Source organism: Haliaeetus albicilla, chromosome 18 (genome assembly GCF_947461875.1).
Source record: "Haliaeetus albicilla chromosome 18, bHalAlb1.1, whole genome shotgun sequence".
NCBI classification, from domain to species: Eukaryota; Metazoa; Chordata; class Aves; order Accipitriformes; family Accipitridae; genus Haliaeetus; species Haliaeetus albicilla.
The window spans coordinates 16,929,429-16,952,454 of record NC_091500.1 but is presented as its reverse complement, the minus strand read 5'-3'; the positions used below and the strand labels follow the sequence as shown (position 1 = coordinate 16,952,454).

At 37.2% G+C, this 23,026-nt stretch overlaps 2 protein-coding genes across 3 annotated transcripts in view; one reads left to right on the top strand and one right to left on the bottom strand.

Annotated features, from left to right (window-relative positions):
• The window catches only part of ITGB1BP1 (integrin subunit beta 1 binding protein 1), a 143,594-nt gene extending 143,499 nt beyond the window's left edge, over window positions 1-95 (bottom strand). The window contains exon 1 of the mRNA XM_069805837.1: window positions 5-95. The gene's annotated coding sequence lies outside the window, so the exon portion shown is untranslated. The remainder of the gene's footprint in view (window positions 1-4) is intronic.
• On the top strand, window positions 63-21,969 carry CPSF3 (cleavage and polyadenylation specific factor 3). 2 transcript variants are annotated; one of them, XM_069805833.1, is made up of 19 exons: window positions 108-195; window positions 569-705; window positions 1,020-1,083; window positions 1,752-1,849; window positions 2,788-2,916; window positions 3,883-4,060; window positions 5,720-5,809; window positions 6,889-7,039; window positions 9,337-9,512; window positions 9,893-10,051; window positions 10,825-10,971; window positions 12,002-12,154; window positions 13,134-13,242; window positions 13,985-14,083; window positions 15,181-15,275; window positions 15,847-15,934; window positions 19,204-19,273; window positions 19,878-19,974; window positions 21,652-21,969. In XM_069805833.1, the coding sequence occupies exons 3-19, from the start codon at window positions 1,081-1,083 to the stop codon at window positions 21,751-21,753; spliced, it is 1,944 nt and encodes a 647-aa protein (XP_069661934.1). In that variant the 5' UTR covers window positions 108-195; window positions 569-705; window positions 1,020-1,080; the 3' UTR covers window positions 21,754-21,969. The 2 variants fall into 2 exon arrangements, with proteins under 2 accessions (XP_069661933.1, XP_069661934.1); XM_069805832.1 differs by lacking the exon at window positions 569-705 and having other exon boundaries at window positions 63-195.
• The last annotated feature ends 1,057 nt before the right edge of the window (window positions 21,970-23,026 follow it).

Here is a 23,026-nt window from a genome sequence, read left to right as displayed (position 1 = left end):
TCACCTCCGCCCGCCGCCCGCAGGCACACTTCCACGTCCGGGTCGCTCCGTCCCCCCGCAGGCGCAGGCGCGGCGGAAGCGGAAGGCGGGTGGGGGGACGGGTGCCGGCGGGGCTCACGCCACCATGTCGGCGAAGCGGAAAGTCGAGGCCCTGATCCCGGCGGAGGAGAGCGATCAGCTGCTCATCCGGCCCCTGTGAGCATTCAGGGCGGGCGCCACGGCCGGAGCGGCGCGTTGGGCCTGGGGCGGGGGTCGCCGGGCGGGCGGAAGCCCTGTCCCGCGGGGGTGGGGGGTGCCCCCGGGCGCCGGTTGTGCCGCCGCGGCAGGTGAGGCGGGAGCGCGCCCGGAGGCAAGCCCTGCTCGAGGCCGCGAAATCCCCGGCTGCTGGGGGGGGTGGTGGGGTTCTCCCCTCCCGGCTTGTCGTCGCTTGCTCTTGCAACGAGCAGGCAGCCCGCAGCCTGCGGGATAGCGGTCACACCCCGTTAGAAGGGTTGCATCCTTTCCCTTACGCGCAGTTGAAGTGTTGTCTGAACAAAAAACCTCTTTTTTGCTTTTTGCACTTTGGCAGCGTTGTGTAGTGTTCCAGGTTGATTTTTTCTTTCTCTGGTAAAGATGCCGGTGCAATTTGACGGTGTCTCTGGTAGGATCACAAGAGTTGTCTTCTGGACAACCTGAAGATGCTACTTCTAGCTTATTCAGCCCAAGGTGATCTGTTACTTAAGTAAACTTTACGTTCATTATACATTTCAGTACTTTGAGAGCCGAGTGCACAGGCATGCAATAAAAACCAGAAGAGACTAAAATAATTTCCCCAAACAGATTCTTTTTATTTCTGCTAGGGTCTCATTTCCATTGAGATAAATATAACTGTTCAGTTACTTTAAACACCTGAGCTTAAAAGGACTGTGCAGTCATTATTTCCACACAGAAATACAATCCCACTAAAGGCATCCAGCATACAGTTGCATCTATACATTGTGCGTTGTTTTAATTTTGATGACTTTGACATCCTTTTGCAGAGGTGCTGGCCAAGAAGTAGGAAGGTCATGCATCATTCTGGAGTTTAAAGGAAGAAAAATAATGGTAATTATTGCATTAATGTATTTGTATGCGCTGTCATTACAGTACTTAAGATCACAAAAAGATGTTATGGATTAAATTCAGCCTCTGCACTGAAGTCAGCCACTGTGGTAGAAGAGGCACATTTTGTAGCTTTCTGGAATAATATAGCATACATGATAGTAGGCATTACAGAGGCTGTCATGTAAAATAAATCCATATCCCCAAACAGAATGTATGTGTCTGAAGTGTGGATTCTAAAATTCACACATGTTAGGTTTCAGTGGAACCTAAAGCTAATGTTTCCCAACAGTTATGCATAAACAGTCACATATAAACACATACATGTTCTCTTTCCTTTTTCCAACTGTCGTCTGAGATGGTGGCTGAAATAACTTGCATACGCTGGTTCTGTGTATTCAGATGTTGTTGAAGGTGAACGAGGGCTTGCATAGGTACAAAATTATAAACAAAGACTGGAATCTTTTGAAAGATTTCCCAGTGGAGATAAGTCATTTAGACAGAAGCCCAAGATGTGGAATCTAATGCTAAAAGCAGTGCTTAAGATAAAAATAGGTTTTTTTGCATGATGCTAAAAGTTACCAGTCACTAGTAACTATATTTTAGACCAAAATGGAAGAGGGGTTTTTTATATGTTCTGTTAGAAGCTTTAACTTTGTTTTATTTTTCAGCTTGATTGTGGAATCCATCCTGGACTGGAAGGAATGGATGCTCTTCCTTACATTGATTTAATAGATCCTGCTGAGATTGATCTCCTCCTAATTAGTCAGTAAGTTGCACCTAAAACAACAAATATACTGAGGTCATGGTCTGAGCTGTGTTCACTTGTAGGTTATTAAAAGAGGCTGAAAATAGGTGTTAAATTTTGCCATGCCACTACCATCTATATAAGTTTCCAACTTTTTTTAAATTAAGGATGTTCGGTCACTTTTGACATTACCGCTCCCCTCTGAGCTCGCCGTGATGTCTGACTTTTTTATAATCTGACCTGCTTTAACACCATTGTGACAGCTTCTAGAATGAGTTTTCCACATAAAGACTGCTGAAAAGTATTGGTTGTGGGTTTTTGCTGTATTGGCTTTGAACAAAAAAGGTTCTCAGAGACTTACACAAGCTTTGAATGTCATTTAAATATTGTCTAGGGGCTGAGAGATGAGGAGAGCCATTTCTAAATTATTTAACCAGTAATAACTGGTTCTCTATAAAATCTTGAGTTTTCGTGGTGTATGCTTGTTCTACCTGTATTTCGAAAGTACTTCCTTAAGATAGGTCAAGCTAGAAGTGTGGCCAGATAATTTTATTATAGTAGTTCATGTTTTAATCCACGGTGTCCAACATGCAAACTGAGGATCACGTTTGTTAGCTTTCTTGTATCTTTGACATTTATTGTGTTCCTGGTTCCTGTTATTTTTCTCCCTCAAAATTTATATGTAAATTACAGAAAAGTTAATTCTGAAATTATATGGATAAAACCTTTGCAATTAATGGAGAATTTCCTGTATTACTCTTACCTTTTCTTCATTACGTTTCTAGTCACTAGCATACAGAATATAGACCAGCATGGTTAACAACAAGGTTGAAAATTCTCTTTCTGGATTTTTGGATTTTCGTGATGCTATGTTAATCCAGCGAAGTAGTGAATTATATGATATGTATTAGTGTTGCGTCATGTTAATGTATTAACTGGATTTGTGTGTCTATTTTAAGTTTCCATTTAGATCACTGTGGGGCTTTACCATGGTTTTTGCAGAAAACAAGTTTTAAAGGAAGGACGTTTATGACTCATGCCACAAAAGCTATTTACAGATGGCTTCTTTCAGACTATGTCAAAGTCAGGTAAGCTGACCCTGGGGTTGTCTCTTCAACTCCTGAATTATTTCACCTATATATCCCAGAGGAAACTTAAGATGAACCCACCAAAGGTGGCTGGATGAACCTGGATGTTGCCACAAGTAGCAACATTATAACCAGTTTAGAAATAATGAATCATTTTACTGCCTCATGGATAATGTGTGTCTCAAATTATTTCCTATCAATAAAAAAATACTAAATCTTCCCTTCTTTCCTCTCATTCTTTTCATTTGCCTTATTTGGACCTTTAATAGTATCCCATTTTTTCCCCATCTGTCTTTCTTAAGACACTCTTTTGTTATCATGCTTTTTAATGGCTGTTTTTTCTTAAGCTTCGCAGAAGTAGTGAATTTTAAGCCCCTAAAGATACAAATCACTCTTCAGGACAAGGTCACATTAAATATTAAATATACAAAGAGTGCTCTGTTACTTACATGTTGTTGGGGTTTTTTCTCTTTTTTTTTTTTTTTTTCTTTCTTCTGTTACATGTCTTGACATATCTTTTCTGTGTGAATGCAACACTCCTGAGCATATCTCAACTCAGCAGATTCTAGCTTGGGTCAGAAACCTGATAAACAGTCCTCTTTTAACTTGTTTGCTCTGAGCTGATGGGAAAAGTGTGGTTTAGTTTAGTTTTTGAGGACTGTTACAAGCGGAGTGGCAGATTTCTGTCCAGGGCTGGGAATCTGTTGGTACTTTTAGACAAATACAGAGCAGATCCTGAACTGAAAAGACTAGTCTAGCATGGCCTTTCAAAAGAAAGATGCTTTATCTCTTCTTAGGTGAACTACATTAGAGTATCTGGACTTGATTTCCAATGTAGGAGACGTAGCGTTACTGAATGGAAGTCTTACTGTCAGTGGGGGAAAATCCAGGAAAAGTTTTTTCCAACTGTTACATATTCTAAGCTGGTAAGATGAGCTGATATTTAGCCATTTCACTTATATCTAGTAATATATCAGCGGATGACATGCTATATACAGAAACAGACCTTGAAGAAAGCATGGACAAGATTGAGACCATCAACTTCCATGAAGTGAAAGAGGTGGCAGGAATCAAATTCTGGTGTTACCACGCAGGCCATGTTCTGGGAGCAGCCATGTTTATGATTGAAATAGCTGGTGTGAAGGTATTTTCTTTTTATTATAAAGTTGAAATCATGCCTGAATTCTAATGTAGTCATTAATTATTTATTATTGTCTGTTAAGCCCCACCACTGTGGCTGGAGCTGTCAGATAGACTTGGATTCAAGTCAAGGTGGGAGGCCTTGACTTTAGACCATGTATTTGCTTATTGATTAGAACTAGCAAGTGACACGTGTATTGAACCAGGTAGGATGTTTGGATTTTATGGTAGTGAGTTACGAGTCAGACTTGGAACCAGTAAAAATGTAGTTTTTCTGCTGGTCTGCTCAGAGGTAGCTGATAGCTGAGGCAGTCTTATGGAAGCTTCATTTTAGTAAAATCTATGAACAGATGTTTGGTTTTGTAATTCCGATTTACCATGTCTGCCTGTCTTGATGCTTAAATGGCATTTGTCTAAGTATGCGAGTTGTATTTTTCTCATAACACTCTTATGCTAAAGTACCTAAAGAAATAGGATTATTATTAATTTTAGGCATAGAGAGATTAAATAAGTCATCATATAATCACAGGCAGCACTGTGTCAAAACCAGATACATGAAACTAATCTCATGAATTGGAGTGCAGTAGGGTAATCACTGCCCAAGAAAAGTTTCATGCAGCCATGAAGAGGGAAGAGAGATGGTGGTCCTGAGGCTTGCTGTCTAGTAGGACTTTGTTCATGGTTTATAATGATTGAGGATTTTAAAAGTTTAAAAAAAGTATGGAAATAGAACTGGATTTACAATGATTACAAAAAAATTTAGATGTCTTACTGCCTTTTTTGTGGGTTTTTTTTCTGATTAAGGCATGAAGGAGAAAGAGATTTCCCGCTTGCTATGCATGACTCAAATGGATTGAGTTTTAATATCCATTATTTTCTTTAATTCCCTGTGAAGCAAATGAGAAGTGTGATGATAGATTACTTGTAGACCAGTTATCTGCTGTTGCTGACTGTGTTTTATTATTATTCACATTTTCATCCAAGGAATGATTGTTAAGTAAAAAATACTCAGTTTTCAAACCATTATTTTGGCCACAGAGAGCTGCATTCCACCCTGCAGTTAGGAATCCATTAAAAATTACTAACAGTTACAAATTACTTCTTCGTGTAATGGGGAACACGATCATTCCATTTGGAAAATCTGCTAGATTACAGCCTTTTCTTTTACTATCAGAAAATCTTAGAAGAATTTTTAATAAGTAATTTTATTGGATTATTCGTTATATTTGCATTCTGATATGTAAATGCAGTTTTACCTACTTTTTACTTCCACTTAGGACCTGCTGTATTTTCTGTTATGTCAGTTTTTACTTCTTAATGGTCAGTACATGTATGGAAAAGGCTGAAAATGGCACCTTTATATCCCAAACAAAAAATAAAATCTTAATAATTGTTTACCTAGTTCTGTTGGAATTATGGTACTGCTTGAATTACCTTTACTTATTGTGGGTAAAATATTTGTGTTGTAGTACTATTGACCTAATCTTGTAAGCACTGTCTACGTGAGAGGAGTCTTCAGTTAAAGTACAAGTGATCTTTATATCATAAATTCCTTAAAACCATCTTTACTTAAAAAATATCATTCCTATACAACAGTTTTTTAAAGACTGCTGACCTGGTAGAACCTGTAATCAGAATAACTGCTTCTCTTTGTCTCCAATAGCTTTTATATACAGGTGATTTCTCAAGACAGGAAGATAGACATCTGATGGCAGCTGAGATTCCCAACATTAAACCCGATATTCTTATAATTGTAAGTTTTACAAAATTATTTCATTATATTACGAATTAAATATGTATAGGGGTATTACTTAAAGCTAAAATGGAATGAGAAAGACTCATTTAGTCTTTCTCATTAGTGGAGATTTAATGGTAGTACGTGATTTGTGTTAAATGTCTGAATGCTTGGGTGTTTAGTACACTCCAACATTTCTTTTCACTCTATTAAAAAGTCTAGTTTTCATTTTATAATTCTTCTGATGAAGTTCCTTAAGCCTCTAGACAAACCTTTTCAAGATGGGAGATTTATTAGGTTTCGATTAGTGTTTGCTAGATGTGTTGTACAAACCCCAATTTAGCCAGATATTTCTTCAGTAGATCTAACCTACTTCCAACTATGTTTAGAATTTGTCCTGGGTAGAAGTAGCCTGTGTGTTATACTGTATTTTTTGTTTTATATTGTTTTGGTTTCTGAGCAATATGGGTTTATTCGGAATCCATGTTTGGAAAATCAGAAGCTCAGGGGAAACTTTAGAAGTAACAGTTTTACCTGGAAACGAACAGTGGGATCTTTGAGAGTAACACTTAAAATTATTTCATTTATTGTGTCCCTTCGAACTGCTTTCTGTAACTGATAATGTCATTTTAAGTCACATCAAAATCTTGTGTTTTGTGTAATTCCTGTATTGTAGGCTAGGTGTTTCTAAACTGTGGCACATGTACCACTAGTGAGCCATGTTAACATGGTAACACCTTCATCAAAGCAGTGGCAGCATTTCTACTTAGGAAAATAAGTATGTTAAATTTGAAAGCTCTTAAAAGAAGCATCAAAATTAATAGTGGTGTTGGTGGTTTTTTCCTCCCCCCAACAGGATCTGTCTTTCCAAATTGCTGGGAGGGGTTTGGGAGAGGGGAAGTTTTGGTTATTTATCTTAGTGGAGGTGGTTACGGGAATTTGGGGGTGGGTTTGAATTTTTCTCTTCACCTCTCCTTCCCCTCCCCACCATGTTAACACCAGTATGTTTTTCTGCATTTTCTTGTTGGATTCAGAGCAGAAGAGCAAGAATTAGTCTCTGTGTCAGTACTTTTAATATTCGGTTTCTCTATATGTAGGAATCCACGTATGGTACTCATATTCATGAAAAAAGGGAAGAACGAGAGGCAAGATTCTGTAATACTGTTCATGACATTGTAAATAGAGGAGGTAGAGGTCTTATTCCTGTGTTTGCCCTGGGACGAGCTCAAGAACTACTTTTAATTTTAGGTATGTACCTTTCCAGCTCCTCTTTATAAAAGGCATATAAAGTTAAATGAGAATGTTTTCATGTGCAGTCTTTCAGATATAACAATTTTCTAAGCAACTCTTCAGCCATTTTCCAGCATGTTAATTACCCGAGAATATATAATGCATGTTTGCTCAAATGCAAAAAATCCAATAAACCAATCAAGGCAGTTCTGCTTTGTGAGGTAGGACAGAGACATAGAAAGGAAAGGGTAATGGCATGGTAATATGTGTTTGACTTTTGAATCTTGTTGAACCAGGATTTCAGCAAATAGGGACTATTATTACAGCTTGAAAAGTAAGCAATCACAACAACTGTTCTATTTAAACAGTACTGCTAAGAAAAGGTGTATTTTGTTGCAAAGTTTCACTATCTTTGCCCTTTAGTTCAGAAACCTATATGAAGAATTCATTATAGGAAAAACTGAAAAGACCATAACAGACACTTCCAGCATTTCTAAAGTCCTAATGATAATGGGAAAGCAAATTAGGCTTTGTTAAGAAGAGCAAAAATGGGGGGGCGGTAGTGGGGGGGTGCAGAGTTATACATGATCATAACAAGCCACTTCACATAAAATATATAGGTAGTTGTTACAAGGTACTTCGGATAAAACAGTTTTTAAATACATTATTTCCAGGCTTCTTTGCTTCCTTTTAGCACATTTAATTTGTACTATGTTACGTGATTTTTCACTAGTCTTTTTGTTCATGAAAATGCTGGCAAGATTAAAAGGTAACTGTCTCCAAATTAAAATACTTATTTTTAGGAATATTGAATCTAAAGTGTTACCCAATATACTTGAAATTCTTCTCACTTTCTGTTTCAGTTTAGTTCAACATTAGAAACTAGTTTGTTTTCAAAATGTGTTACTGGTCTATTCAAATATTAATAAATTTGGATCTAGGCATGGGGTAATATTCGATGTTGTAGGATTATTTACTACTTATCATTGATTGAAGGTTTTTTATTTTATAGAGGAGATAAAAACTGAACATTTTAAATCTTGTGTAGCCATTAGTTTGTAATTTGTTGGCCTCTCCTTGCTGTGTGTAGATATTAAAATGAGTTTCTAAAGATAAGCTTGTAAACACATCTAGTAAAGCTAGACATGCAGTTGGATGCTTAATTAGATAGAAAATGCAATTGCATCTCACATGCCTACATAACTGAGCCTGCAGACTTCTGTGTTTGTTTTTCTTCTTTCCACAAGTGTATGACAAAAAATAAAATACTGTGTTGTGGTACAGAAGATTGTGACAACGAGTACAGTCTTTTACTGTCACTCTTAAGTCCTGCTGTTGGTTATCTTTTATTGGCCGTTTCCACCTTACACTTGGGCTTATTAAGATAATCATGGCAGTGAGCCTCTCTGACATGTTCTGAATAGCTTTGTCTGCAGATGAAAAATGTTAGGTTAAAGCTGTATCATTTTAAATGTACAAATACAGCCAAAAGAGTGTACCTCTATTTTTGGATTATTGTTCCTCACTTACGCAATATAAATATGTTTTAGACTAGCAGAACTGTATCCAAGTGGGAAAACAAATAAGTTATGTTTTTGTAGCTGCATTCAGATCTCTTCTTTGTGTTTAGTAAAGGTTATGGCTACTGTCATCAGTGATAAATTAAATTGTGGTTAGTGAAGGCTTTCTTCCTGGTTTTGTTTGTTAAGCTTGTAAAATATAACTGTTGGTGATATACAAGAAACCAGGCTTGATAACTGGGTGATACCTACATGCCTTGAACTCCGCACATTTGTTTTACAGAACTTTGATACAGTGAATTCTCACCAACATATCTATGTGCAGATGTCCCTAGCTGTTAGATGTATAATTAATATTTGACAGAGACATTTTAGCTTTATTGCAGCGGTGTAGTAAAACTTGCATTGTTGTAAATGTAGATTTATTGCTGTGTAATACCGTGTACACTTTATACTTTGTAGCTGAAGTCGGTGGTTGATTGGAATTTGACCTGCCAAAAATATCAGAAGTTCATCTTTTTCTTGTTTGTTTGCCTGTTTGTTTGTACTAGTTGTATACATTTTTAGTTGGTGATTGCTTTTTCTTCTTTAGTAGAGCAGGTGAAAAAAAGCAAGTCTGTGATTTGCTGTAATAAAAATAAAAAAAGCCACTGCTAAATCTGTTTTACAAGAAGTATTAACATTTCTGAGAAGCATGCATTTTGGAGATAATGCTTTGGACAGGTTTGTGTGGTTTTTTGGTTGATGGTTACGGGGTTTTGTTTGGGGTTTTTTTCATTGTTTTTGGTTTTTTAGATGAATACTGGCAGAATCATCCTGAACTCCATGATATCCCTATATACTATGCCTCCTCTTTGGCAAAGAAATGTATGGCAGTTTATCAGACATATGTCAATGCCATGAATGACAAAATCCGCAAGCAAATTAACATCAACAATCCATTTGTTTTCAAGCATATTAGTAATCTGAAGGTAAGCTTGAGATAAGGTTGTCTTACAAAAGAGGAAGGGTGACAGAAGAGTTCATATTTGCTGAATAGTTTGCATGTTTACTATCCAATAGATTCATTAGGTACAGGTTTATATGTGAGTTATCTGCTATCCCAGTATTTAGAGGGCTGGCTGAGGGGAGCTTATGCCCCAACTTTTCTTCCTCTCTAGATCCCTGTGCTTATGGTTTGCTCTTTATGGGCATCAATAGGAGGAACTTTCCTGCAAAGGGCACTTTTTATGAGGATGGGATACAATTGGTGAACATAGGGCTCTATTTGTATGTTGTTCAAGGGTGCAGCAAGGCTGTCCTTATTTAAGTGGGTTATGGTAACTGATATTCATGCTGTTTGTCCATTTAGAGTATGGATCATTTTGATGATATTGGCCCAAGTGTTGTGATGGCTTCCCCAGGTATGATGCAGAGTGGCTTATCTAGAGAGTTGTTTGAGAGCTGGTGCACAGATAAGAGAAACGGAGTAATTATAGCAGGGTACTGTGTTGAAGGAACGCTTGCTAAGGTGAGTTGCTAATGCATCACGACTTCTTCATATGAAGTAGTATTCCATGTTGTGTTTAAAAAGAATTGGCCAATAGCAACGTTACATGGATTTACTGACAACCTGCATTGTCAGGTATGCATAATTATGTAGTGAAAACTTACTGCTTTTGGCTAATACTAATGAAAAGTACAGAAAATTTGCATATGGCTATTTCCAGTGATGTTATACAGAATGATCTTTTCTAGGAGCAGTTATCTTGTCATGAGAAAGAATGATTAATACTTTTCTCCATCTTTAGACCCCTCCACCGTTTAACTTTTTGAGAGGGGTGCCCTAACCCTAATTAGAGAGGAGTAGTTAAATCTAACACTGCTTAGGTGTCAGAGATCAGACTGCCTTGCACATGTTGTGCCACTGTCTGGTTGTAGAGAATGAAATCCTTCCTTCCAAATTCCAGCAGCTAAGGGCAACCAGAGCATCTAGTTTTGCCTTTAGAGATAGAAGTCACACGCTTGTTATAATTTCAATGTAAATTTGAGAGAGATGTATCTGGAAGAAGAATGAACTCCCAGATCTGCTGAGGATGCAAAAGATGAAATGGTGTGTGTTATGCATGTTTTTTTCATTTGTGAGTGTGTGTGTTGTGAAATTTGAGAGATTTTTTTCAGTTCTTCATATTCAACCTGGCTGCCAATATTATTTCATTGATTTTTGAAATGTAAAGCATTAGTTATATGGTGTCTGTAGGAAGCTTTCAATTTTTTATTTAAAGTGCTCTTTTATTTTTCTAGCACATCATGTCTGAACCTGAAGAGATCACAACTATGTCAGGGCAAAAACTCCCACTGAAGATGTCTGTGGATTACATTTCTTTCTCTGCTCACACAGATTATCAACAAACTAGTGAATTTATCAGGGCCCTGAAACCTCCACATGTGGTTAGTATACATGCTGCCATTTCTCCAGAGTAGGATTCATCAAACCGGTTCACAGCCTTGAAGCATCAAGGCAGGTACTGGTGTCTATCAGTAGCCAGTATCCCTATGCATTGAATAATAAAAGGTGGATATTTTAACCATTTTTCATCATGTTACCTTAGCAAAGTAGAGGAACTTGCTCTTGACTTGCTCTTGACATTGCTCTTGCATGTGGGATATCTGGGGATGACTTTCAGGAAAGTGGTATGGTCCATAACCAGTTTAGCAGTGTTTTGCACAAGTAAGATACAGTATAGGACGACATTAAGTTGGAGACACTGGTATTGGAATAGTTCACTGGAATTTGCCCCAAAATAAACAAGAAAACATTGATTTGAAGGTATGTAGCAGGCACCAAAAGACAAAGGCAGCACTTGCGGGTAAAAGAGTGAGTAAATCACAGGGAGCAGGAGGTGTGAAGGACCAGAATATGAAAATGGGGACTAGGATCTGAAATTTACTGAGGCTGGAGGAGAATCAGTGTGCAAGCACAGGTAAGAAAGAAGAGAAATCATAGCAGAAGAAGAGGGGATTTAACTTGGCAAAGAAAATTGTGAATTGAGAACTGTGAAGCATCCTCTCTGAATTGCATGTTTATTATGTTTATATTTATCTACATGCAGACACAAAACTGTAAAGCTAACTAGATTTTATTGTTGAATTTAAGTTAATACTTCCCTTTCATAATACAATGTGTTTGTGTTTGAAAAGTTAAATGGAGTTTCTGTAATGTGTTCTGCTTATTTGCATGGTTTTTTCCACTAATACTCAGGATCATGAAATCTAGGCCTTTGAATGATGCATAGAATTCAAAGACAAACTTAGAACTACGTAATATAATTAAGCTAATGTTTCATATATTGTGATGTCATGAAATTACATTTTTATAAAGATGAGGTACATGACAGCAGTTTTCTTGGATAATTTGTTTACCAAACATGTCTGGTTGGACAAATAACTTCTGCTAAAAGAAAAACTGTCTTTCCTGTAGATTTTAGTTCATGGTGAGCAGAATGAAATGGCCAGATTGAAAGCAGCATTGATACGGGAATATGAGGATAATGATGAAGTTCATATAGAAGTTCATAATCCTAGGAATACTGAAGCTGTGACATTAAACTTCAGAGGAGAAAAACTTGCAAAGGTATAAAATCAGTGTTTTATCTGTACAACAGTATTTTCATCTGGGATAAAAACTACACATTTTCTTCCAAGCCTCTATTTTTAATAGGGTTTGGATCGTGTATGTTTCCCAGGGACTCAACCTATGTGAATGTTTTGCGTTTAGTGTTGTATTTGGGGTTTAGTTTTGGGGGATTTTTTGGTGGGTTTTTTTTGTTTGTTTGGCTCTTCACTCTTCCAACCTTTTCTTGTGTTACATCTCAGAATGTTTGTTGGTTACTCTAACCTTTTATTTTCAGAGTTAATATTATACTATGTTTGATTTTTCTGAGAAAACTACATTTCATCTTCTGCTGGTTTTGGCTGGGGTAGAGTTAATTTTCTTTATAGTATATAGGGCTATGTTTTGGATTTGTGCTGGAAACAGTGTCGATAATGCCAAGATGTTTTAGTTATTGCTAAGCAGTGCTTACACAGAGTCAAGGCCTTGTCTGCTTCTCACCCCACCCCACCAGCACGTAGGCTGGGGGTGCACAAGAAGTTGGGAGGGGACACAGCCGGGACAGCTGACCCCAACTGACCAAAGGGATGTCCCAGACCATATGATGTCATGCTCAGTGTATAAAGCTGGGGGAAGAAGGAAGGGGGGACATTCGGAGTGATGGCATTTGTCTTCCCAAGTAACCCTTACGTGTGATGGAGCCCTGCTTTCCTGGAGATGGCCGAACACCTGCCTGCCCATGGGAAGCAGTGAATTAATTCCTTGTTTTGCTTTGCTAGCATGCGTGGCTTTTGCTTTACCTATTAAACTGTCTTTATTTCAACCCACGAGTTTCTCGATTTTACTCTTTCCTATTCTCTCTCTCCCATCCCACTGTGGGGGGAGTAAGCGAGCGGCTGTGTGGTGCTTAGTTGCCAGCTGGGGTTAAACCACAACACATCTCCATAGCAATGAATACTTCAGATTGCCTTGTTGCACTATGTGTGTTTTTTCTTTCCAGGTGATGGGTTCTTTAGCAGATAAGAAACCAGAGCAAGGACAGAGAATTTCTGGAATCCTAGTTAAAAGAAATTTTAACTATCACATCCTTTCTCCACGTGACCTCTCCAGTAAGTAAAGACAGTGATGTGCTCAGTAGGTAATTGAAACTTACTGTATCTTTCTTTTTTCATTAAAACATATACAATACTGGGGTTTTTTTCTGTAATTTTGTGTTTGGTAAGCAGTTAGTGAACAGCTTGGTTTTATTTTGGTTTAGGTTTGCCTAAAGTTCTGAACTGTTGTAGTGAGAAGAAAAGCATTCAATTCATTGTCCACTGAAGTTTAAAATCTTCTCTATTCTTTCTGTAACGGAGAAGCAGCAAAATTCCATTTCCCTTCTAGTTACTTAAAACTTCTTCCTCTGCATGAAATGGCATAAAACATGCCAGTGAGAACAGAAAAGCACCTTGATCAATTGTCCTGCCAGTTTCTAAAATGTTACTAGTTTTTAGTGTAAGAAGTTACAGTACAGTGAAAATATTTGTATGTTGCTCCTATGCTATTCATTACTAAAGAAATTGATCTGTTTTCAAAATAGAAGAATAATTATATGTAAGGTCAGAAGAGCTTGAGGGAAATAAATTCTGCTGTCTTAGTTCATTGTTTGCCTCTAATGGGTATGATAAAATAACAAGCTCTTGCTGGTTTCTTAACCACAAATATATTATTTATCGTACAATAGACGCAAATCTTTACAAATTGTTCTTTTCAACCCTCTGTCTTAAAGCCATTAGTTATCTATAGTGGCAATTTTATTTTTTAAGAAGTAAAAGGATAATTTTTAATACGTACTTTTTAAAATTCTTTCAGATTATACAGACTTGGCGATGAGCACTGTAACGCAGACACAAGCCATTCCATATACAGGCCCTTTTAATCTGCTTTATTATCAGCTACAAAAACTTACTGGTGCGTATTTGGAAAGACATGGTCATGATTTGTAGCGCTCAACTTGTTTTAAAACAACAACTTCCAGTCTTCAGAGGTCTTCTGAGTGGAAATTTCTTCCCCAGTAACTGAAATGCCACAATTTCATATTTTACAACTTTCATTAGATTATGCAGCTTCTGCCAGATCCAGTTCATGAGTATGACACATTGTTTTGGGGGAATTCTACTGTAGTAGTATTACAGAATCATGAGCATATACCAATATAGAGCCTAGGCCAATTTTTGTCTCCTGTCAGCTCCCAAAGTGAGTGCTATAGCCACTCTGATGTAAAATTTACTAATTGATCTTTTATCTCCAGCCCCAAAATAGCATGGGTAATGCCATCCAGTTAATAAAAACAAAAGCTCTGTCCTCCTTTGTGACAGACAGCCTCTTATATCCTTCCCCAAGAGGCAAGAATCTAACCTTGTTGGCTTTTTCTGAGTCAGAAGCCATTTAAATGTGCCACTAGTGTGATCCCCAGTGCCCCTGTCTAGCTTTCTTAAAGGTTAGAGGCAGCTCCTGTCCTAGTTCATTAAAGGCAGGATCCTTCCCAGATTTAAAGCTCAGGAATTTTTTTTCTTCCCTAGTGTCAGAATCTAATTCTATATCACTAGTGAAGAGAAAACCTGTATTTATTTGATGTTCAAGTCTCAACCTGAGTGCTACTTGGCACACATGCTTTGGTTTAAGTTCTATGCTTATGTAAGCAATGGGTTATCCTTTAAGAGTATAAGAGGAGCTGGTTAATTCTGCAAACGGAGTACTGAATTTCTCATTTGTTTTCTTTTTCATTCGTGTACTCACATCAGTGTACTAAGCCAGTCAAATATGAGAATTCAAAACAAGTAAAATGGCCAATATTTCATACTAAAAAACCCCAAACAATCCAGAACAAAGAAAATAACATTGTCAAGTAAGGGAAAAGAGTATGCGCTTCCATTTTGTGAGCTGCTCTGAGCAGTTGTGATAACAACAGACATATTCTTAAAATGACCCATTTTCTTATGCAGATAAAGATATTCTTGCTTTCAGTGTAATTTTATTCTTGCTAACCATTTGTTGTCACTTTTTAGGTGATGTAGAAGAAATAGAGATCCAACAAAAACCAGCCCTGAAGGTTTTCAAAAATATTACTGTGATCCAGGAACCAGGCATGGTAGTCCTTGAGGTGGGCATTGGTGAGGGAGAAAGAAGTACTTTGTTCTCCAGTTTCTGGAATAGTATCATATAGATGCCATGCAGAGTTAAATGTTTTAAGTGATTTTCTGTTGGATGACAAATAGAATGAAAGCTAGAATGAAATTCTCCTTGAGCTATGGTCCTGTGTTGGTGCATATTGTTTTATTTAGCCACTGCTAGTTTCTTTTTTGCTGTGACTCAAGAGTATAATGGCAGATTCAGTGCCCTTTTTTATTTGGCAAATAGTAATTGGAAATAATGTCAAATGGTGTTCCCTCCTTCCCCTTTCCCCACCTCCAAAATAGTTGTGGTAATCAATAACTATTCCATAAATGTGCTCAAAAACATTCAACAGCTTGAATTTTTCATGGGAAGTTACGGGAATATACCAAGTTAGAAGTAGTTAATAATTTGGTGTAAAATGTATGACAGTCATTGGAAGCTAAAATTCAGAGAAAAGCAAATAGAACACAATGAATGTTACATTGTTTTTCTGTTGCATTATTTACTCAGCCCAAATAATGAGGTCAAATTATGAATATTTTTTTTTTATCTTCCAGTGGGTGGCAAATCCTGCTAATGATATGTATGCAGACACCGTGACAACAGTGATACTGGAAGTTCAGTCAAATCCCAAAATACAGAAAGGTAGTAAGTTTAGTGTAAGCTTATTTAACTGAGGCATTTCTTCTTAATTTTTTCATGTCAAGCTTAGAGGGATATAATGCCTTGCAATAGATTGCAATCCCTCTATTGTACTTCATCTCCTTATGATTTAGGGAGTAAGATTTGCTACTTAAAAACAGAATTACAACTTGGTCTTCATTATTTATAACACGTTCATTTGTTGAAACTTTCTTTTATAGGGCAACTGGTAGCTGATGGAAAACATGACCTTATTTAAAATAAGTTAAATGTTACTCTACCTTTTTGTACATAAACAATTTATGATATCCCATTTAAATATTTCAGTTTCTTATTTGAAAGTTGTGATTACCATTCATGAGTGGTATTCCTATGAGTGTACACCAGAAAGAGTTAGGTAGACAATGCTGAAAAAAAGCCAGACTAACTTCACAATTACACTTACGCAGACCCTGTAACCAAGTAACATTATTGGGTAGTGATAGCATCATCAGATGCTGGGTTTGACATTGCTGTTCAAGAATCACAGCAATTTTGTTGGGATTACTAGTGATGATAGTTTATAGTTTTTGTTCCACTGTTTTGCTTTTGAACATGTATGTCAGTGTGCTAAGAATCTGGAGCAAGTATTGAATATTGGGTTGGCCACTGAGGATAAATGTTGGCAGCTTGGCAACGCAGTAACACAGATAATTTAATGATAATCCATTTATCAAAATAAAATAAGGAATTTTTTTTTATTTTCTAGGGGCTTAAATCACTTTTTGTCACTACCTGCATTATTTTACTTACGAAGATCTTATTAAATTCTGCCTTTGTGTGCCCTTGCTCACCTAGTGAAATAAGTGACATTTGGGTATCCATCTTAGAGCATTATTCATCTGCAGTTTGGATATGGTTAGGCAAGCAGAACCCAAAATTCTGTTCCTTGGGTGTTACATAAAAGTAGTACCATTTGGTGGTCGGTTTTGTTGGGCTTTTTCAGCAAAAGGGCAATATGAGTAGACATTGTCTTAAATTAATCCCAAGGTCAAACTCAAGGGGTATGTCTGTAATGCCCAGCAGGTGTGCTCTGTGACCATAAAATAGGGGACCAGTGGCAGATGTGACCTTGGTGCCCACTTTTCCTTTGTGTGGTAACTAGAGTACTGAGGCGGAGGTGAGGAGGTCCTTCTGACATGAACCCAGGACACATCTGAGGTGTGTGCTTGAACCCGGAAGCCTTCAAAGCAGTCTCAGTGCCATATCCTGTACTTATCACCCCTTGGGCCTCCAACTTCCCTGTCAACTCATTCTGTAATCATCCTCCTTTTAACCAGTTCCAGTGTTAAAAATTCTGTACACATCTTCTCATCTTACCTCAGGGTTTTTCATGTCATTCTGTATCAGATCCTATAGTGAAGGCTGATGGTCAAGTTCTACAATGTATCCTTAAAATAACTGATAATTTTAAATTACCAGAGACTGATAGTGAGGGGTCTGGATTGATCTGTCTCTGTGAACCCCATGTGATGTTTTATTCATAACACTTCTAGTAGATTTTTCTTTCCCAGCCAGCATGGAAAGCACTAGAGCTATATGGACAAATGGGTGTTTATTTTCCCTGGGTTACTCCGCTTGTCTTTTTATTATATATTTTAATGACTTTATATAAAATAGTAATCAGTGTTCTTTAGGTGCCTAGTCCCATACCTGACTCAACAAATTTAAAAAAAAAAATCCTTTTTCATAGGTTTATAAAGTCACATAGCAGTTCTTACTTTATTTGGGGATAAAGGTTTACCAGCCACCTTGATTTAAGCAAATTCAGATTGTAATTTTCTTATCTTGGTTGTGATCATTTTCAGTTTATATCAGCACTTGTAGCCACACCCTTATGTTCTGCTCTACTGAAACTAACCAAAAATACAAATTTTATTTTTTGGTGGTACTTTGACCTCCTTTTTGGGGGGTGTTCTGTTTTTTTTTTTTTTCCCCTATCCTTTATATGGCTGAAAAAAACTTCTGCTGTTTTGCTAATTTTTTAAATTTCTTATTGTAATATCTGACTTGGCCTGACTTTTGGTAGTCCCCACTTTCTCTGTATGACTTGTTAGTGACAGTGTCTAGCCGCCCCCCCCCCCCCCCCCCCCCCCGTTAATGCCTCTTTGTATTTTTATGTGCCTTTTAGCATTATTTCTCATGATGTTTCATGCTGGTGATTCTGTCAGCTAGTCTCAGGTGTGGTTTCTTGCAGGATTTTTTTTTGTCCTTATTTGGGGTAAAACCACATTCCAAGTAGTTCTCGCACTTGTATATTTTAGAGTATGTTCACAGGATCACAAGCGATTGAATTAAAATCTCTTAAATTACTTGTTGCTCAGCTGACCATGTGCCTGCTCTTACCTCATTTCCAGTATAAAGTTATTTTTGCTTAGTACATTCAGTTACTGCATCTTATCTAAGGGATGGTAAATTTTTAAGATACACTTGCTTGGTCTCTTGCAATTACGAAGTTCTTCAGAGAATTTCTAACTACCATTGTGTTCAGTTTTCTGAATTCTTCAGCTGATACAGAAGTATTGAAAACTGGTTTTTCAAAAGTCTTACCTGTTTTGTTTATCCACCAGTGGAAAAGGTAGTGATTTTCACAATTAGCTCTTCCTATAGACTTCTGAATCCTTTAACAATCAAATACTTAAATAATTATTTTCAATAGAAAATTACTTGTTTTAAACTACCTCTTAATTTTGAAACCAAGTCTAAAACCAGTATCATTATTTCAACCTCTCTGTGCTGAAACATATTCCAGGAATGTCTGTGCCTATTACTGCTATTCACGTTTGGTGTCTGTTTTTGCTTTATGTATTCTCTGCATGCTCCTAGCCTCCATGGTGTGGTATTTTCCTATAATAAGAGAAAATGGAGGGATTATAAACAAATAATGGAAGTAGATTATTTTCACTTTTAAGTAAAGGAAATGTGAGAAGTAATGAGCATTAACAGTTAAAAGGAGCATTAAAAAGTGAGAATTAGATTTGAAAAGTTTTCTATTTTAAAATGTGGTAAGTACAGGGAACATATATTTGACATGTATGTACTTCCTTGACTCTTTCATCTTTTTTTCCATCTTTTTTTTAATACATTTTCTTTATAAACTGTTTAAACATAAGTCTCTTATGTAGCTTTTGGATTGTTTTTCATTAAAGTCAGTTGGGAGCCAAGATGTATCAGTTAGCCAATTTTCCCTCCCAGCAAATGTCTGTGAAAGTGAAATTACCTTTTCTTTTCAGCTGCAGTACATAAAATTTCCAAAAAAGTAGATATGGAGGTGTACAGGAAGAGAATGGAGATCATGCTTCAGTAAGTTGGCATATATTTTTCTAAAGGAAAATGATCACTGTTAGTCATGTAAATACAATAATTTTAGTATAATACAGTTTAAAGATACAGTTATTTAAAAATACTTTATGCAAATGTACTTCACTTTAATTTCTGTGAAGGCCAGGAATTAAGTAATGAAAGAGGTGCAGTAAAAAGTTCTCAGCATCAGTAAATTTTGAATACAAGGCACCGTTATTTCTTCCAGAAGCAGATTTTTAAGTTATCCCCTAAAATTATGCTACAAATGGTTGTGAAAATATGTTTTTGGATCACATCTCTTTTAAAAGGTACTCTAATGTATATTCTATTATTTATGTAGAAATCTTGCCTCTTTTGAAATCAAAGGAATCCTTCCCTTCATTTATGATAAGATTTATTTTGGTAAAATATGTACTGTTATGTGACGTCCACTCTCATAATAGTTTAGATTGGTATTTGTTAATTATATCTGAGTGGGTTAAATAATAGTTGCTGAAAGGAGATACTCTGCTGACAAAATGCCTTTGGAACCCTGAGGTTAATAGAAAGAAAAGCATAAGTTTGCTGTTCGGCCACGTCTTACACACATAGGTCTTTGTTTTAGGGATATGTTTGGAGAAGACTGTGTGAGTTCAAAAGATGGCTCTGTCCTGTGCATCACGGTTGATGGAAAGACTGCAAACATTTCACTGGACACTCGGGTATGTACAGCAAACCACTTGCTTTTGTATGCACTATGTTTAGCAGAGGTGAGTCACCTGTCTAGTGTACAGTGCTGCCTAGAATATCATGTACCCATTTGCTAAGGAAATGTTTTTGTATTTGGTATCAAAACAGCTTAAGGCTATTCACTTTCCATTAATTTCATTGACATTCTCATCAGTCGATCAGTACCCAGCCTTTCTGAGAGAAATACTGATCCAGCCTGCAAGCTGAGTTTACTGAGTTTGTTACAGAAGCATTTCCTAGAGAGTTTTCTTCATTAAAAAAATGCTAGCAACGTTTATGTCACAAACACAGTAAATTTGGAAGAACACCCAGTATTTTTCAGCAGCTCTCTGCTTGTATAAAAATGAATAAAGAAAGATTGTAGAGGAGAAACTGATTTAACCCACAAATTTTTTCAGTTTTTTAATAAACTTATGCTACATTTCCATGTGTATATAGTACAGAAAAATACAGGACTGATGAAAAGTAGAGAAAAAAGTAACCAGCCTGAAAAAAACTGCATACTGCTTAATCAAGAAGTTAGGTTTCATTTTCATATAATATAATACTAAGGTATGTCATTATTGTTAAAAGACTTGTGTGCTGACAAAAACCCTAATGGCAGCTCAACTGCAACAGCGTGTATCTTTCTAATACTCATTTTACATACTGTGTTGGCAATGGCAAGCTTATGCCATTGTGAACCAAGTCTTACAAGAAAGATCTCTCCTTCTTTATGTGCATATGTATCTTCTTATAAAACTTTAATAGCTTTAAAATAAAAAGCTGTTTAGTATAGATCTAACTATATGGTGGGACATGTGGTTTTATTTTTTCCATGTTAACTCTTAACACAGTGCTTTTACAGTTAACATGCTTTTAACAGTATTGTTAGATAACATTAAATGCATGTTTGCTGTTTCAAATGCCTTCCCCCCACTCCCAAAAACACCTTTACTGTTGAAAAGAGTTACTTGTTCAGAAGAGTAATGAGTTAATGCTGAATTGGAGAAGGTACAGTCCTAGTACTTTCTCTAGTATCAAGAATAGTATTACTATGCAAATGCTGCCCTTTGTTTTTGAGATAGAGCAGTCAGGGGATTGGGTTGAATGTTGATCAACTTGCATGTTTGGGGTGGGCATCTTTCTCAAGTAAGATTTGTTTTAGTGATGAATTAATCTCTTTGGGGTTTTATTTTGATGTAAATGTTACCTTATGGGTGTGGGAACATCAGTGTGGAGACTCCCTGAGTACAGGTGCCTGTACCTCTGTGATGAATGCACGTCTTTTACAGTATGTAAATGCAATGCGGGTGAATTCACAGATAAAATGACATTTCCAAGGACTGAACCTTGTGTGGTTTTATTTGATTTTGAATTAAATGCAATCTAGAGAACTTAATGTATTTTACATAGTAGTTTTGAAACACTTTATTAATCAAATGTAAAACTCAATTAAGCTTCTTGTTCATCAGCAGGACTTGCATAAGTCTTCTCTGAATTCTTCTATATGTTGGCAGACCATTTAAAAACATACAGTGCTGCTCTTGATAACTTTCTTTTCAATTTGCATTGACTACTTTTTCCTTTCCCCTTATGAGCATCCTTCACATGCTGAAAAGGAATATGAAGTGCTAGTTGTTCTAACATACTTCTTTTTTTGTTCCCAGACAGTTGACTGTGAGCCAGGAAGCGAAGATGACGAATCCCTTCGTGAAATGGTGGAGCTGGCTGCACAGAGGCTTTATGATGCCCTCAGCCCAGTATACTGACCTCTGTAGATACCTAGGACACATGAAAAAAAAATCTTTTAAATGTTCAATTTATTTGGACTATTTTTTAAGAGTAAATAAAATTTTTTTCTTCAGTAAGTCAAAAGTATCAATTCTGTGACTGTGAAACTGCTGAGTTATTTCAAATCATGGATGAGCAACCTTATAGCAACTATATTTGTACATATAGATCATAATAAAATCAGGTAAAGTGTGCATATGTTCTTTTTTCTTACGTGCACATACGAGAAATAAGAAAAAATTCTTAACCTATCTAAAAGTAGAATTACAAAAATTAAATTGAGAGAGGTTTATATTTTTGAAGATCAACGACCAGTTGGAGGATAATTTGGATGGTTTGGGTTTGCATATGCTCAGAATCAAGCTTGTATATCATTTCGTTCCTGTCAAGGAAGTGACTACCTGCATGCTTGTATCTGCTTGAAGTCAGAGGGGGCTCGAACACATTTAAAATGGAATCTGTGTTTGTGTACTGGGTTTAGCTGGAGCTTTAAAACTATCTACGCAGGCATTGCCATTAACTGGGCTAGATGAACAGAACCAGCTTCAGGCGAAGCCAGTGCTTATGACCTGTAACAGCCTCAAGTGCAAATGGCTCCTGTCACTATTTCTGTGACAGTCAGCACGCATCTGCTCCTGCCGACGGCCCCGTCACTCGGTGCTGCTGAGATGGTCTTCCTGGGCAAAGTGAAATGGAGTATCAGAAACTGCAGCATGTAGAGAAGAATTTCAGACAGGAACAGGATACTCCGAGTTAGCTGGGGTTGCTACCGAACAGTAAAGCATGCTGAAAAATGTCCACAGAAAGTGAGTTTTCTACAGAACTTTCCTTGGTTTTCCCCCTTTTTCTCAGCTGATTGAATTGGCACCTGATGATCTTTACAGCAGTGTTAGTGTATTAGTATTAGCAGAATTAGCGCATTATTACTGTTAGCAAAATTAACGACAGCTTCCCTCCCCAGACTGTATGTCGTTAGCTAACAGTATGAAGTCTTTCATACTGCAGTATCACCTATGAAGGCGATAATTGTACTTTCTTAAAAGGAAGTGTCTCTGTGGAGCAGATAAAAATCTTATTTTTTTAAATGATGCATGTTTTCTGAAATGTGCTTTCAGCCAACGTGTGTTAAATGTGTGGGCGGGCTAGGCCCCCAACACCGTCTTCTCCGTGCTGCTGCTCCCCGCGGGCCGGTTTTTAACGCGGATCTCGGCCGCTGCCGGCCCGTTTCCCGCCGCAGAGGAAGCGGCGAGG

Excerpts from the sequence above, each read along its gene's own strand:
- CPSF3 (XM_069805832.1), top strand. The coding sequence starts at position 125 with ATGTCGGCGAAGCGGAAAGTCGAGGCCCTGATCCCGGCGGAGGAGAGC. Across the intron at positions 196-1,019 it reads CAGCTGCTCATCCGGCCCCT|AGGTGCTGGCCAAGAAGTAG; the intron begins GTGAGCATTCAG and ends ATCCTTTTGCAG. Across the intron at positions 13,243-13,984 it reads TTCTCCACGTGACCTCTCCA|ATTATACAGACTTGGCGATG; the intron begins GTAAGTAAAGAC and ends AAATTCTTTCAG.